General features: G+C 36.3%; 1 protein-coding gene and 1 long non-coding RNA gene across 2 annotated transcripts; one reads left to right on the plus strand and one right to left on the minus strand.

Moving 5' to 3' along the window:
- Positions 1-236: 236 nt before the first annotated feature.
- Positions 237-7,849, minus strand: LOC131255941 (uncharacterized). The gene is made up of 7 exons (XM_058256908.1): positions 4,687-7,849; positions 3,515-3,838; positions 3,203-3,405; positions 2,866-2,931; positions 1,550-1,675; positions 1,255-1,414; positions 237-277 (listed from the first exon to the last, which is right to left on the minus strand). Exons 1-4 carry the CDS (start codon positions 4,924-4,926, stop codon positions 2,898-2,900), a joined length of 801 nt encoding a protein of 266 aa, XP_058112891.1. The 5' UTR covers positions 4,927-7,849; the 3' UTR covers positions 237-277; positions 1,255-1,414; positions 1,550-1,675; positions 2,866-2,897.
- A 276-nt stretch (positions 7,850-8,125) lies between these two features.
- Positions 8,126-11,356, plus strand: LOC131255944 (uncharacterized). The gene is made up of 3 exons (XR_009176529.1): positions 8,126-8,414; positions 11,060-11,109; positions 11,193-11,356. It is a non-coding gene; the product is annotated as an uncharacterized LOC131255944 (long non-coding RNA).
- Positions 11,357-17,422: the final 6,066 nt, after the last annotated feature.

Below are 17,422 nucleotides of genomic sequence, written 5' to 3' on the forward strand. Positions count from 1 at the left end.
GCTGTGCAGAAGGGAGGAGATGCCAGAATCTTTGGTTTCCGAATACAATGAATATGATTCGTAGGCTTTTGCCACACTGCAAATGGGCCCGTCTCTGCAATTTTCTTCCAGCATAGCCACCTTGCCAGATCCTCTATGCTGGCCTGCTCTTGTTCCAAGTCTTTAGTCTATCTCTGCCAACCTTTGTAGTTGTTTCTCCAATTAATGGGCGGGCCAGACAAAAACCAGTAGGCACCAGGCCGCAGAACCCGATCAATTTCCATCAGATATAATCCACCTGGGCAACAAAAAACAAGAAAATGTCAGCATTTCAGGAAAGGCACTAAAAGATGACAATGGTCGACATTAGCTCTGTACAAATGTGAATTGTATTTTGAACGAAGACAGATTTTGTTTTGAAAGAAAAATGAAAATAACAAAAGGGGCAAGGAATGGCCAGTAGCTCCATCACAAGTGAGGCTATTGGCTTCCTCATTGGCACCATTTGGCACTGAAAAAAACAGAAGTGCCCATGTGAGCTTTGATTCCCAAATACATAGCACTGTTCTCTAAGGGCAATCGAAAACCCTAAAAATGCGAAATTGCTTAACATGTTATGTGGTTGAATATGTTGCCAGATAAATGGTTATCTTTCATTTTTGTTCCCAAGATTGGATAACACAGAACGTTCTGCTGTATAAATAATGTCAATGGATACATAAGATGAGTGCATTTCATTACATTGTAAAATCATGTAATCCACCAAAGTATGAAAATTGGTCATTATAGCAATGGGCGATACTAGAAGAGTTGCAACTTCCACAAAGCATCACATGGGTCTTTCTAAAATAAATTGAATGCAGACCTGTTGTTTCAAAAAAAATCAACACATATTGCATAATCCAACGTGCAAATCGATAAGAATGACATTTCAGTATGGCTGCAAATGAGCTGGCTAGGCCCTACAGGTTCCTGCACCCAGAGTGTGGCTAAATGGGCATGGGCATGGGCATGGGTTTGGGTAAGTTTTTTAGCCTGGTTAATAAATGCACCAGGTGTTGTTACACCCCTGCCCATGCTCGAATCTGGACCGAACTGGATTATGTATCTATGAGAATTCTTATGTGATACTTCCTGTACGATGTATTAAAATACTATAATTTTAATAACATGTTATGCCTGACCTTGGTTCATGCAGTGTTCTCGTAATCTTTTCCATATGAATATGTAAAAATATCACACTAAAAAAAATCAGCAATTGATATTTATACTCACCCTGTTTGGTAGACAACTTTTTTTTCTACTTTCGGAAATAGAATGGTACAACTCTGTAGTCTTCAAAGCTTGGGCTACTTTTTACTGGGATTTGGCAATATGAAGCCTGGTCCCTTGAGAACACCCAACTGCAATTAAATTGTGTCGTATGACATCGAACCTACCCATTGAGGTAAGAAAATATCCATTAGGCAACATGCATTCAAATTACATTTCAGCAACTGCCAGTATGACAAGAAAATCCAATGAAACATTCAATCTGCCATTTGTCAATTGATAGTCACTAAGACTTTACCCTGATTTGAGTTTAACAGCTATATTTAAGTACTGACACATTCTGGTTTATCCTGCCTTTGTTGTTCAACCTTGAGCCTCCAAAAGCACTCTGTCATTCAGTCCAAGCTTACACTCTGGCATACCACTGTCATAAATGATGCATTATTAGTCTCCACGAATGAAAACCAAGGAAAATATATCATATTCGCAACCCAAAAAATGAAGAATCTTGAAAGGAAAAAAAAAAAAAAGGTTCACGCAAACCCTTTCCCCTAACACCAACTCCCATTGTGCATGATTTAACAAGAAACACATTACTCAATTTCTATAAGAATATTAGTATTATAGTTGCATGAAGCATGGAGCAAAGTGGCAACAGATTCTGGTACAAGAGAGGGGAAGTGTCCCTTTTAAACTGTTAGCAAGTATGAAACAGCTAGCAAGTGGGAGGAGTTTGAGTATGAAGCCTGATTCGAAGCAGGACCAGCACCTTCATAGAAGGATCGTGCATCTAAGATTAGTAGCTGCAACTCTTTCATCAAGTCAAAATGCTATGTTTTAGAATTGTGTGCTATAGAACCCAAAAGGCATTTCTCTTTACAAAGGTCAAATCATAGAGATATGAAATAATGACATAATTACAACATGTAGAGATTACTGGAGGATGATACATTGTTCTTGATTTTTTAATTTTTTTGAATTATCTATATTTCTAATTCTCAAAAAAAGAAAAGAAGCGAACAACATCTAACTGAGTGATTGATTTTAAAAGAGACTACACAGAGAATGACAATCCACCTCAAATATGTCCTCATTTCAGCTATAATCATCCTATACTTGTGAAAAATCAGCAATCCAGACAGCTGAGATTCTATTCTTGGATTGGAGATGTGATTTTTGTGTCTTACTGTGAATTTGAACTGATAGTTGCTGAATTCTGAACAGATTCCACACATCAGAGTTTGTAAATAGATTTAGTACAAAATTGTAAATAGATTTAGTACAAAAACTAATGCTTTATTGATGCGGACTTAGATATGTAATGCCTGGTCCAATGCAGTTCCCTAGTTGCTGCACTCCCAAAAGGGTACAACAATTAAACCATACACCAAAAGATAATGACATTTGAATCATTTTTCTGTTTTGTACTTCCACACTATTTCAATTTTCACGTCTCCCCAAAGAAAAGAAAAGAACTATTTCAGTCTCCCTAAAGAAAAAAATAACTTTCTCATGTCGCCTTATTGATCAGCAGCAATTCATCATTTCTTCTAAACAAGATATGTGAGAATCTAGAAGAGATGGAACACAAAATAAAAAGGTGGGACTGCTCACCTTTACTCGAAGTTCCTTCATTGGATGAGGTGTCAGTAAAACTCAGATTGTGGTAACAATAGGCCCCTAACATGGAAGAAGGGAATATATGTAAGAATCTAGAAGCATTGTACAATACTTATTCTTTCAAGAAAAGGAAAGAGAAAAAATAAAATATAATCTAAAACACATGAAGGTTTAATCATCTACATCATGTCTAAAATAAAAATCCCCAATATAAATAGCAGATCTGAATGCAATGTAGTTTCCACGAGTATGTATTAGCCATGCAACCCATACAAATATACAATTTTGTGTTGAGTGAAAGCAGAGAAAGAAGGGATTCTGTAGTTCTTACCATTTGGGTAATCCTCTTATAGCACTAGTGCCCATGGACGACAAGTAGTCGCTCCAGAAACCGGAACTGAGCAATAGAGAAGTCACTAGGTGGTTGTTCTTGGCACTGTCATGGCCTTGGATTGATCTCAGCATGCAAAAGAGAGTCAGCTCTTGGATTCTTTTGTGTGTCAAACACATAAATACACATATATATGACTTGACCTGTAAAATAAAAAATAAAAAATTCTTCTATGTAATTACTGAGAACCATCATATCCACAAGGCAGATTGAACCCAGATCATCACAGTCAAGATCATTTGCTGTGAGTACCTCCATGATGTGGTTTCTGTTGTCCCGAAACTGGATCACTTTCATGTCTTCTTCCAGTTGGGATTTCCAGTTGAGAAGGTGGGTCTCATCTTCAGGTGGCTTGATCTCAATGTTGTAAGGGAATAGAAGAGTGAGCCTCTCATCCACATCTCTATAATCATTACCTGGATCCAACATCCTTGAACCAAGGAACAATATTGGTCCTGATAGTTTGCTCAGCATTTTCCGGAATAAAGTGTATATCCTTTGCGATCTAAATAGAAACTCTTCAACATTCCTGATGTAGAGGAGAATGGGATTGGTTTTCGATACTGAAATCAGAACCTGTATAGTGAAATCAACATATATATGCACCCATCAACCACTCTTTGAACTGCAAAACACACCCTGGAACCTACATTTCATGAATAGTTTCTAACATCTTACATCAGAAAGTCATTCAGGCTGCATTTGGCTCATGAGCATTTCACAGGCATAGAAAAACAAATTTATGACTTTGGAATTTCTACTCTTAGGCTCTTATTAGGTTTCTGTAAATTGTGAAATATGAAGAAAAATCTCTTTAGTGGCAACCAAGTGTACTCTAAAACTAATAACCAGTCCGTAATAAGCTGCAATTCCAATCATTTAAAACAAGGTTTTCCCGAAATGTGGCAACCGATATCCACAACTTCACATGTATCCCAATTATTGCAGCTCAGACATTTCAATCAGACTTTGGTTCCATCCTTAAAAAAGACTACATATGGTGGTGGCAACAATGAAATGGGCAATCTTCTACAATCCTCGCTACTTCCTAAATGTTCATATTGACACTAAAGACTTGCCATAATAAATAGAGTTAGAACTATTTACAAGTCACAGATTCTCAACTCATGTCAGAAAATTACCAAAACTTGGATATTTCTGCACAAAGTGCATAATCCCACAGACATTGAATAGAAATGATAGAAAACAGACATAGCCTGGAACTTTTTGAAGTGTCAAAGTCAATGATCACCCTTCAAATTGATGAAGGCATTAATTAGATTGGTCTGTCAACATACTAGAAATTTAGAAGTTGGGACTATTGAAGAAAGCTTCCTTAACTGTTCTTTTCTCTTAACTTGTCTCACGAAAGAAGATACAATTACATACAGAAAAATCTGCAGCCAAATCTCTCTTTTTCTTACCTCAAGGTGGTAGTCCTCAGAATAAAGCAAAGTAGCAAAATAGTCCTTGTAAGTTGATGGAGATAACGGCTTCCTCAGAACTGCAGGTACATTGTCCTTCTTTATCAGATCCTCAAACTTCTCAGGAATTTCATAGGTAGGAAGCAGACTCTTTTGCCTACCTGCCGTGTTCGGCGATTCAAGTGGCTTTTTTGGAGAATGCAACAATTTAATCATGCATAGACATTTATGACCATTCATTTCCAAAGTTACCACATATAAGATACAATAACGGCACAACCAAGATTTGCAATAAAGGAAATAAAGTATGAAACATGGATTTGCTTGTGTATGACAGTTACACTTATACACTTAAGCATATGGGTACATGGGAAAGTGTCAACTAATTAGACAGAGAAATATCGTATAAAAGATATTTAAGGAACATTCAAACCCAGCTTACATTCCTAACCTGCTCAAATTTGAAACCCTGCTCAAACTCTAACTATCATCTATAAGACATTTTAACCATCATATAAAAGACATTCAAAGGACATTCAAACCATCACAATGATAACCATCATATTGCATAAGTAACCATAATGTGCTCTAAAATCACATGACTATCAGGTCTCAGAACCAGCTATAATGTACTAAACAACCATCAATTCATCATATGATATCATCAACTGCACAAATATCTGCTACCATCTTCAGAATCTCTCTTCTCAGTGGCTGCAACGTCTAAGATTGCTTTAAACTCAAGCGCAATCATTACAGCCATTTCAAAACCTGCCAACAGGTAAGAAGCTATGTGAAGCATATAAAGTAAGAAAGTTATAGGGAATTAGAGTAGTAAATATAAACGAGCCCTTGAGATGAGATTGAGCAAGATCTCACTGTTGAATTAACTCTTTTATTTCTTTCTACATCTTCACAACAAAAGGTCAGGTCATCCATGTTTAGGCCATAGAAACTTTCGCTCTCTAAATGCCAAATAATTTTGAATCCAAAAATCCAAAAACTGGATTTGAATTTTGAATTTCTGCAGTTGAGGCCTCAGGAATTTAAAAACCCAAAATGAAAGTTACCGTTTTCTAGCATTGGAGAACCAAATTCAAAGAAACAAAAGCAATCAAATGCCATTTCAGAGTCGTCTTCCAGAAAGAAAGGAAAAAAAGGAAAAGAAAAGAAAAACCCACTTGAGTTCTTTGAAATATGCCAAAATAATTATCTAAAAAGAAAAAAGAAAACCGTCAGTATCCAAATAGAAGAAACAAAAGAAAACAAGACCTTCACTCGATCAGCATCAGACAATGGTCTGGCTAAGACATCTTTGTTCAAGAGTTGAGTTACAAAATCAATGACTAGAAGTGGCTCGATAAAAGCAGTCGACAACATATCTGCAACAGAGACAATTTCTTAGTAACAAGAAAATTTTACAGCATGCATTATAATACATGGGTATTATATAACGCAGTACTTTAAAAGTATGCATCCATATTGCAAATTACCTATCATACAACAAGCAAGGCAGCAATATAAAGTGTAGTAAATATTGCACATGGTGACCCAGACTATTATGTGGACCTAATCATAGATACAACATAGCGCCCAATCATGGGCCTCAATGCTTAGTCCAAACACAATTAAAAACAGGATGCACTCGAGATGAGCCATCTTACAAAGTGTTTCTTAACTCAAACTAATTCTCATTCCTAGTCCTCCCAAAATGCATTTTTTTGTAGCGCAGCCATAGGACCACATGAAACAACTGGTGGACTCCATTATGCAGAAACTGCTTCACTATTGCGGTATTATAATATGATTACTATGCACTGTCCAGAGGACTCTTAAGTCTTAATTAGAGAACTCTTAACAGCAAGCCAAAGCCTCATAATATTTATTAAAAGACTCAGTCATCCCGACTTCCACTATGTGAGCTGAAATTTAAGTTGATTCATATTTCTGTATACTTCCAGCAATAGGACTTGGATGCTGCCATCTTCCCTATTCTAAAAAACGTCCATAATCACATGGGTCCGAGAGCCCTTTGCAATTATTTAGTAATAGAGACTCAGATATCTGACAACACAAACTGGTTTTAGAATAGGAAGATGGAAAAGGGCATTTTTCATTTTCTGAATAAACAAATGTAAAGAAAACATATCAAAAGGCCAAGTGGATGTTCTTAAAAAATGTGATGTTTTGAAATAAACAAATAGATGCTTTTGTAAATGAAAGGGTTCCACATAAAGCCAGCTTCAGTAATTTGTAAGAAATGTTGATAACTCACTGCTTTTTAAGAGCGGCATAAGAATTCAATTCTTTAATCTGCAAAAAATAAGAAATATTCTCAAGTTCAATACATAACAATGAATATGGACAAAAAGCTTATTAGAGTTTCAAACAAACACCGAGAAGTTGCAATTGCTTATAAAGAGTAAAGATCTTTAAGGAGTGAACAACACCATTGATTGTTTTTTCTCACTAAGCATTTCGTTGGTGTCTGGAGTATTTCTACTCTCCTCTTCCTTAACTTCGCGGTCAAACTCTTTGATAAGCCTGAGAAACAATAACCCAATGACAAGTATGGAAAAGTTCTTTCATCTAGGGGATGAAATTTTCCACATCTAGTTTATCTAATAAACTAGTATCATGCGTGAAAATGCAATTTTCCACCATCCTCTTGCATTCCTGCATCTTTCCTGTAAGTTCTTCCACCTGCCGGCTCTGCCTATTTGACTCTTTAATCTTCTCCAGTTTCTGTAATCCATTTCTACAAGAAAACATATTGCACATTTCAGATATCCTTATATAAAATGATGAAACCCCATTAACCTTAAGTGGCCCAGCCCATGCCGATGCAAAGCAACCCTGTGTCTTAAGAAGTAAACATTTCCAGGCACCAAATGCACATCAACAGCTCGACAGAGCAACCTCGTGTCATAAGAAGTAAACACTTCCAGGCACCAAATAAACAGATAAGCATAATTTCTTTATTCACATTCGATTGAATTTGGGACCCAAACGTATTGTTAAAAATTTGTTTCAGATCTAGAATTTAGAAAAGCCAGGTTTAAAAACCCAAACGTATTGCTGAAAATTCAGGAACATTTGAAAATCCAATAAATGGAAAAACAGAAAATCGATTCTGAGATAAAATTACAGAGAGAGAGAGAGAGAGAGAGAGAGAGAGAGAGAGAGAGATTTACCGTTCGTTGGTGTGTCCCAATTGAGTGTTGGATCTTATTATTTCTTATGATTTTGTTTTATTGTTTTATTTTGAAACAGATAGACGTAATGGATTCGATTAAAAACCTCTGAGTGGTCCCCACAAGGCCCAGGAGGCACATTACTCTATTTCTGCCGCAGACTACCGATGGGTTTTAACCCTTTCCTTGCGCCTAAATCCCTAAAATCCCTCATTTCGCAACTCCGTATCCGTCTCCCTCTCTCAATCTCCCTCTCTTTCAATCTTCCGATCTCAACCCTCTCTCTCGATCTCCCTCTCACTCTCCCGATCTCAACTCTCTCTCTCTCTCGATCTCCCTCTCCCGGTGCGCTTGGGCTCAGCTTCGTTCCAGTCAAAGGACGTATGGATCTGTGGTAGTATCACTAGGGTATGATCATTCAGTGAGGCTATGATCAGATCAGATCAGATTTCTGGGTCCCACATATCCAAACTAAGGCGTTGGTGTTTCCTTTTTTTCCTACTCGAGATACTGATCAGATCACCACAGCTAGAGGTAAACATCTCAGTGAAAGAATCGTCACTTTATTAATTGTGTTGTTAATACAAGTTCCAAAATTTTAATGCATGCATTGATAACCTTACCATGCAGTAGCTGTCGGTTGAAGATGATTAAATATTTTGTTTTATATCTTTGGTTGAGAATGTTTTTGCCCAAGAATCTCTTGCACTGTTTGATAGCTTACATTGTGGCATGCGATCTGATCTTAGAAAGTAGCTTTTCGTTGTTCTAATTGGTGCCATATAGTGTTTGCTTGGATAACTGAACCATGAACCTCACTTGCCAGGAATTGAAAACCAGAGGGGAATGGCCATTGGATAGATCACATAGTAGTGTTCATACAGCCTCAGGTCGAGAATCCTATAATTCCTCCTCCGTAGTGTTTGTGATATTAGTATTGCTGATATTCAAATAAATAAATAAATAAATAATTGCTGGACACTAAGGCACAGGGGACCCACCATACACACGGTCAACATGTTTCTGATGACCATTGATCTCATGGGCCACCATGTGGCTGGGTCAGAAGCCAAAAGGTGGGAATGGCCATTGGATAGATCACATAGTAGTGTTTGTACAGCCTAGGGTCGAGAATCCTATAATTCCTCCTTGCTAGTGTATGTAATGTAATATTACTATTGCTGATATTTGAAAAAAAAAAAAAAAAAACCACTGGTGTTGTAGGATTGGTGGCCTTCAAATTGATTGTAAGAAAACACAATTGGTGAACAATCTACACTCAGTTGGGAGAAGTGCAGAAAAGTGACGGCTAGGATTGTCCAGTTTCTTTGGTTTCTGAACCAAGGTGTTGTAGGATCTAGTAGTTGGACTGTCCTGATTCACACCCCTGGTAATGTGCACAGTGGTAGGATCCAGATTTCGGTTTCTCAAAAAGAATGTTATGGAATCCTATCACTCTCAATTTCTACATTTCTTTACCCATGTATGTTTTCCTGATGTCGTGATTAATCACAGGAGAAATATAAAAAGTTGCACCCAAGGTTGCTAGTAACGGTTGCTGAAACTCTTCTGCATACTGATCCCCAGATTGAATTGCCTCTTTGGCTAGTTCATATGTTCAATGTAATTTCTCTTGTTTGAATTGATTAGTAATTTAATAACAACTTCCAGAAACATGAGGGGAGGTTCCTTTGATATGAAAATTGGATAAAATCCATTGAAACAAAGAATATAGCTTTCATATAGGAAAATTTCATAGCTTTTTTCATGGGTACTAGCATTTTAGTTTGCATCCGAGAGATTTTGGATTCAGGTGGTCTGTCATTTTTTTTTTCTCCGTGTTCTGACTTGGTAACAATTTACATGCCACCTGGACTCAAAATTTTTTTGAAAAATATTATCTTCAAAAATCATAAATTTGGACCAATAAAAAATAAAAATAAATGCAAATTTGGTCAGTCCCATGCTGACACAGCAGTAAGGCACTGCCCCTTTGTTGTTTTCCCTGAAAAAAAAAAATGGCTAAAATGATATCTTTTTTGTTTGATATCTCTCCTTTTATTTTTGTTTCTTTTCTGTAATTTGTGATACAGCCTTTCTGACCTCTTTTTTTTTTTTTTTTTTCGCCTCATGTCATTGCCACTTTGAATATTCTGAAAGATGTGGCTTGTTTCTTTTCTGTAAATTGTGATACAGCCTTTCTGACCTTTTTTTTTTTCACCTCATTTCATAGCCACTTTGAATATTCTGAAAGATGTGGCAGGCTCTGCTAATATATATATATATATATATATATATATATATATATATATATATATATATATATATATATATATTTGTTTTTCATGCAAATTCTTTTCCAGCAATGTTTCAAGCATTGCAGCATTATGGTTTAACTTGCTGTAAAAGACGTTGGCATGTGCTGCAAATATTTTTTTTATTTCCCTTATTGTCTGCATCTTATTCAATCATAATTAGTTCTAAATGATATATTTTTGTTTTGTTTTTTTTTTTTTTTTTTTTTAAAGTAATTTTTATTTTCCTTTTTGTCTACATCTCATTCAATCATAATTAGTTCTAAACTTTGAACTTGTCTTCACAAGATTCTGGAACCACCTCATGGGGATTAGTTGTCATGCATGGAAATGGTGAAGGCATTTGATCTTTCTAAGACTCTTTGAAGTATTTAGAAACTCACTTTGCTTTTCTTTGGGCTCTTAACTCATGGGTTTTTCTTTCCTGCTCAGGCTGCTGATCTTATCGCTTTTGTAGCATCAGGAAGCTCTTTGTATGAGGGAGGTGAATCTGGTAGCTTTATGGATTCTTTTGGAAGTCAATGGCTTTCTAACTTCAGGGCACTAGGTTTACCTAGTACAATCGTCCTGATTCGTATGAGTACTCAATTATCTTCACTGTATATGCACAGGATATTTCATGGGAGATGCTTTATGTGAAAGTGAAACTAATAATTTTCATTTTATGCCCTGATCTTCCGGCAGATTTGTACAAAAAGGAATGACATGAAGAAGTTGTGCTCCTATAGCCTTGCTTCTGAATTTCCGGAGGATTGTAAGTTCTATCTGGTGGATACAAAGGAGGAGTTGCAAGTCAGTGTTTAACCAAGGAAGAATATTTGAAATTTCTAGGACTAAGGGATTGTCTTTATCTTTGTCTTGCAGCATCAACACATGACCAGGAGTTTTTAGTTTCTTCCCAAATGGATGACCATGTAATGACTTTCTTTTCATAGTTGTCATAACTCTAGTGTTTTGGCTGCTCAATACTGATTCTCTTGATGCACACTTAATGTAGGAGACCCGAAGTGTGGACATGGATCCTGGCCATTTAAGTCCACAAGAACAGGATACCATTAGTGCCATTGTCAAGGCTAGGTAGTTACTGGAAGCCATGCTATGGGATTTTTGCAGTTTGGATCTTCTGAACATTTCTGATTTTTGCAACAAGGAGATCATTGACATTGAGGATGGCTGGAAGGCCGCCAGTTCGTCCTTCGAGCAACCTTTCTTATTCAGAGAACTTTTTGTATATGCTGGACTCATTGTAAGTTTCGCTCGGATGGCTCTTCCTCTGATAATTATACTGTAAAATTCCATGTTTCTTCTACATTGGTGTTTTGTAGGAAAACCATAAAGAACATGTTTACTTGGTGTGCATCCGTATGTCAATAGATTGAGTTGGGAACTTGGGAGCATTTCAGTAATACATGGTTGTCAGCAACTAATTGTGGAAGTCCTTGCCAGCTCCAAAGTTTGTGACCTTTTGTTATGTGATGCTTATGTTTGTGCAGAACTTCTATTTTGTTGCTGTTAGTTCATTATTATTTTGGGACAGGATTGGGTGGGGACTGTCTTTTATTTGGGCCCCACAAGGGCTAAAAACCAATGGTAGGATTGAGTCATCTAAATGCAGAGTCATCTGCCTATTCTAAAATGGGTCCCATTTAATCAAGGTGGGCCACACTTGTGACTCATGTTTGCAGGTAGTCACTAACATTTGTGTAATTATGCTATTCTCTATTCTCAGGGACTGCACAAAGCTCTTGGTAAACTTCCATTCTTCTGCAGCGGATGGTAAGCTGAAGGCGGTCCACCGGAAGTACTCTAATCCTCTATGTGGAGCTGTCACTTTCATATGGTCATTCCTCACAGCTTCCACACTTCATGAACTGAAGATCTTTCCACTATGTTGTTAAACAGTTCTACTCTAAGCTTGAGGAAAAGATTCATGCAAAGGAAGTGGAGAAAACTACCATGCAGGCCAAATCTAAGGTGGTACCATTTTAATTCTAATCTACAAGCTGAGCAGTGATTAACAATTTGGTTGTTTTTTCTTTATTGGATTGAATGATTTTGATTGTTTCAAGTCTGTATATGATGTCAAAGCTGGGAAGATTCTGAACTCGTTTCATGTATTTGAGGGTGTCCATGTGCATGGAATTTCTTGTATCTTTCTTGATTTAAGAAACTGTGGGCCATCTGCAACAGCTGCTATAAAGATCACTATGTTAGGAGAAAGGAGAGTTAAACTATTTAGCTTACAAGTTGAAATGACGTCTGATTATCAAAGTTCAGTGAAAGCATGTGTCAGCTTGATGCTAATCCATATTTTCTCTAAATTTAATCATTGGGTCATGGAAGTTTGCTTCTTGAAGGTACCAGTAGTCGTTCTCTTTTCTTTTCTTCTCTCTCTCTTTTTTTTTTTTTCCTTTTTTTTTTTAATAAAATCCTTTTGATAAATGTGTGATCTCTCTTTAACCAGTTTCAATGTTTTTGTTCTTAAAATTATTTGCTGGCCTGTTAGTAGCAGGCCTATATGCCTTGTGAGCATGAGGACGATAGTTATCTTGCAGTAGGACTTAGCGACAACTCTGTCTATGGGACATTTCTAGATCCAATATGGTTGCTGAAGTAAAATGTCCAGGTTAGTTTTCTCAGAAGCAAAATGTTCAGAAATAAGTTGTTCCTTCTTTCTGATTGGATTTAGGAGGGATCAGGTTTTGGTAGTTTAAAGGCAAGAATGCAATTTCTATGAAATTTACATTTTAAAATGGTGCTAGATTAGCTAGTCAGACCAATCTCATGCTTTTGAGTTAACTGCCATTCTGGAGTTGCATGATCAATGTAATCCCATTTTATTTTTTTTTCACTATTTTACATAGATAAGAATAAACATACATAAAATGTCCCATTTTGGATTGTGATTTTGTGTGTTTTTATTTTATTTCATTTTTTTCATTACCTAGCAAGTATTTGATCCATAGTCATATCATGGTCATCTGCGTTGATTATCACATCTTGTCATGAATGCTGCCATTTCTTTACAATTAAGATCTATGTTGTAATTTCCCTATCTTTTTGTAGGGTCAGATTTCTTTGTAGAAGTTTCAGAGTGGAAACTGCAACAGAAGCAACAAGAAATAGTTTATTTAACAATGGGAAACAATGAGCTTGGCAAAGATTCAGAATCTTTGACTTGTGAGTCTATCACTGCTTTCCACTGTCCCATTATTTTGTCTTTAATGTCTACCAAGCATTACCATAAGCTACTTCGCCCTTGTTAATAATGCTGCCTATCTGCCTATATGAACTGTTGCAGAGGCAATAATGGATGGTAGCGACTTGCAACTGGAGACTTTGGTATCAATTTGTACTAGATCCAATTTTTAACACTAATTCACAATTGCAGTCAAGTTGAATGCCTGAATTCCAGCTTATAATGGGGTGGTTGAATCATTTCTTTCACAAGCCATAAAAATTCCTTCTTTCCCTAAAAATTCGAATAAAAAGTTATTGGCCCCACACTGATAATTCCATAAGAACTTGCGTAAACTTGAAATATTTTTTTCCTTGGAGAAAAGAACTCATATATGGGTCGGTCCATAAGAATCCAATATAAAATGGTGCATGTCTGACATATGGCCTCGAGCCATTGCTCAAACATCACTTCATGGTTCTCCAGTTACTCCTAATTGCCTTCATTGTCATTTCACAAATTGTAAACACAATGGATCTTCTTGAAATGGATGATGACCAACAATTATATAACATGGGATGGATCACCTGGCAGGTTGGCAAATGCCTGCAAAAATCAGGAGAAAGCCACATATGCCAAATTCTTTTTGTAAAGTGGTGGATCACCTGGCAGGTTGGCATATGCCTGCTGTAATGGTTCATGGAGCAAGCATGCCTTTGTGGCTTGCAAAACTTCTCCCAGATCAAGGAAAGAGAACCTTTGCTTGCTATCAGAATGGACTTCCTCAATTATTATTATTATTATTTATTTTGGTTTCTCCCTAACAATGACCATGATATCGCTGTTTTTGCTATTCAAAATATGTATGTTTGTTTTTTTTTTTTTTTTTGGGTGCAGTAATGATGACAATGTCCCTTTTGTCATTCAGAATTACTGATTGACCACCATGCATGCGATAGTGTGTTGGCTATGGTTCTTTTATTTTGCACAAAAAGCTTCTGTCTATTATTGCCGTGTCCTCAATTTCAGCTTTGCATATATCAGCTAACTTAGTCACCATGATCATCTCTGCACAGCTATACTGCAAGCGAGCTAGACATACATTTGGATAAAACTCCTGAAGAGCGCGCTCTTCTTGTAGAATCTAGAAGGGAGTTTTGCTTTCCATATTCTATTGTACATCTTAGGGAGAGCCTTCTTAAGGTTTTTTTTTTTTCTTTAGTAAAAACCTCCGGAGGATGTATTCTGGTTAATTTGCTTAATTTGCTTTCGTGGAATTCTTTTGCTATGTTTTTATTATTTCGAAATTCAAATGCTCTCTCACAAACACATTTGCGTTTTTGGATATTAGCATGCATTGATGTTTTTCTAGATTTTTTCCTATCCAATTGTACAAGTAGCGGTGGGCATGACATTGTTCTTCTTGATTTGTAGACGAGGGGTTATGGACATAAATCATCTTTTATTGAAAGTAATTCTCTTTCATTGCAAGGGACCTTTCTTGTTTCAAAGTTTGTCCAAGGATGTTCTTGATGTTTGCTTATTTCATGACTTTGTATCGATTAGCTTGTGTTTTTCTTTGGATTAATCTTTATTTTGATGGAATGCAATAAACTTCTGTGAATTTATTTCCCCTGACCCTAAATTTCGTGTTTATCAGGGTTTGAAATTGTTCTTAAAATTCCGTCCTAAAATTTGACCGTTGGCAACATCAATAAGCATTCAAAACCGATCCTGTATGTGCCCAACCATTGGCAGTAGAACGGTTTAAAACCGTTCCTAAAATTCCGTTTCTACAAATTGAAATGGTACCCAAAACGGTTCTGAACCGTTCCTGATTTTCTGCGACGCCTCATTTCGAAACGGTATTAAACGGTGCCTGAAGCATTTAGGAACGGTTTAAAACTGTTCCTAAATGACGATTTTGGTGTAACCAAAATATGATATAATTAAAAAAAAAAAAAAAAAGGATCCAAAACTCAAGTGAGCCATATTAGAAGAGAAAATAGTGAGAATTTAATGACCACCATAGAAGTATTCACATAGCCATTAAAGTTTTGTAGTGGGCTAAGTTTTTTGTATTCACTTCATTTTGGTGAGAATAAACACATCCTAGAGAGAATGAACTTCACCCTTGATGCATTTTGTGTATATCTGTGCCGTTCATTCGTTTTTTGAACTCATTTCAGGTAATGATCCTAAAAATGAAGTAGATCTAAATCTTAGGTGGACCACACCGCATGAAATAGTGGTGTTTGAGGAAGTCGATTGTGTATTAGAGTAACTCCCATACGCTTAGCGTATTGAGTAAAATATGTGGGGTCTGCCATGATTTACATATTTTATCCACTCTGTCCTTCCATTTTAACAGATAATTTCAGGGCTTGAGCCCAAAAGTGAAATATATCTAAATCTCAAGTGGACCTCACCACGGAAAGTGTGAATTGAAATTTGAACGTTGAATATTTTTCTTGGGGGCCAAATAAGTTTTGGATCAAGCTATTATTTATGTTTTTTCTTCATTCATGTCTATGTGATCCTATGAACATGTTGGATGATAAATAAACATTATTGCAAGCCCTCTAGCAAGGTTTCAACCGTGGAAGTCATTATTGCCATTGTTTCTTGTGGTGTGGTCTACCTGAGCTTTGGGAATACTTTAATTTTGAGCTCAACCACTAAAATGAGCTGTAAAAACAAGTGGATGGCATGATTAATTAACCTACATACATTCATAGTAGGCCCAACCGAGTTTACTCATTACAATAAAAGACACAATCAGTGTTTTTTTTATCATAAAGAACTTTTTCATTGGCACGGAAGTTTTGGGTTAACCTCATATTTGCTTTTCCATTCATCCATGTCTCCATGACCTTTTTTTTTTCACTCATGCACACTCACACTACAATAGGTTCTCGACCCCATGACCTCATGTTGAAACTCTTGTGAGTCTACTATTAAGCCATAAGGTGGAGTCATTTAAATTACTATGAACTCTTTATTACTAGAGATAATTTAGAAAGGTATCCATCATTGCTTTGAGGGGTCTTCAAACTTGGAAATACATTGATGTGACAATGCTTATCCAAGCTATGTATTTAAATTACTATGAACTCTGCTAGAGATAATTTAGGAAAGTGTCGATTATTACTTTGAGGAGTCTTCAAATTGAGAAATACATTGATGTGACAATGCTTGTTCAAGCAACGCATTTAAATTACTATGAACTCCCTCTTACTAAAGATAATTTAGGAAGGTGTCTGTCATTGATGCTCTGCAGATTTTAATAGATGATACACAAGCAGTTAGAAATAACTCAAATAAACAGTTTAAATTATAGGAAATTAAAAGCTTAGATGTACCATGAATAAGTGTTCACCAATAAGATGTTAGCGTTGTTCAACCAACTTGACTTTTGATAGGATTGTTCAACTAACCTGATTTTTATATTAATTAATGAAATTGAATCTACAATTTAATAAGTTTAATTTATGTACGCCAACTGTACTGTTTAAATGTGCTTGTATATCAAGGGAGCTAATTAGTTGTTATACCTTATGCTGAGCATGGGGCCCACCTTAATGATGTGTTGTATGTCTATTGTCCATTCATTTTTTCAGTCTATTTGAGGTCGTGGTAAAAAAATATTAAGTAGATCCAAATCTTAGGTAGACCATACCACACGGAATTGTCGTGATTGAACACCCACCATTAAAAACTTTCTAAGACCCACTGGAAGCAGATCCATAATATTTATTTACCATCGAACTCATTGATAAGGTCAGACAGACGTTGATGAATGGAAAAAAAAAAAAAAAAAAACCAAAACAGATTAGTTTGATCCAAAACTTTGTTGCCTATTAAAAGCTTTCAATGGTTATTCACTACTTTTACCAATGGTGTAGTCCACCCGAGATTTGGATCTGGGTAAATTTTGGGATGATGTCCTAAGATAAGTTGAAAAAACAGATGGGCATTATGGATATACAATACATTTATCAATATGGGTCCACAAGGTAAGGGTAACAGCTACTAATGTGTTACCATGG

This window comes from Magnolia sinica, chromosome 9, assembly GCF_029962835.1.
Source record: "Magnolia sinica isolate HGM2019 chromosome 9, MsV1, whole genome shotgun sequence".
NCBI lineage: Eukaryota > Viridiplantae > Streptophyta > Magnoliopsida > Magnoliales > Magnoliaceae > Magnolia > Magnolia sinica.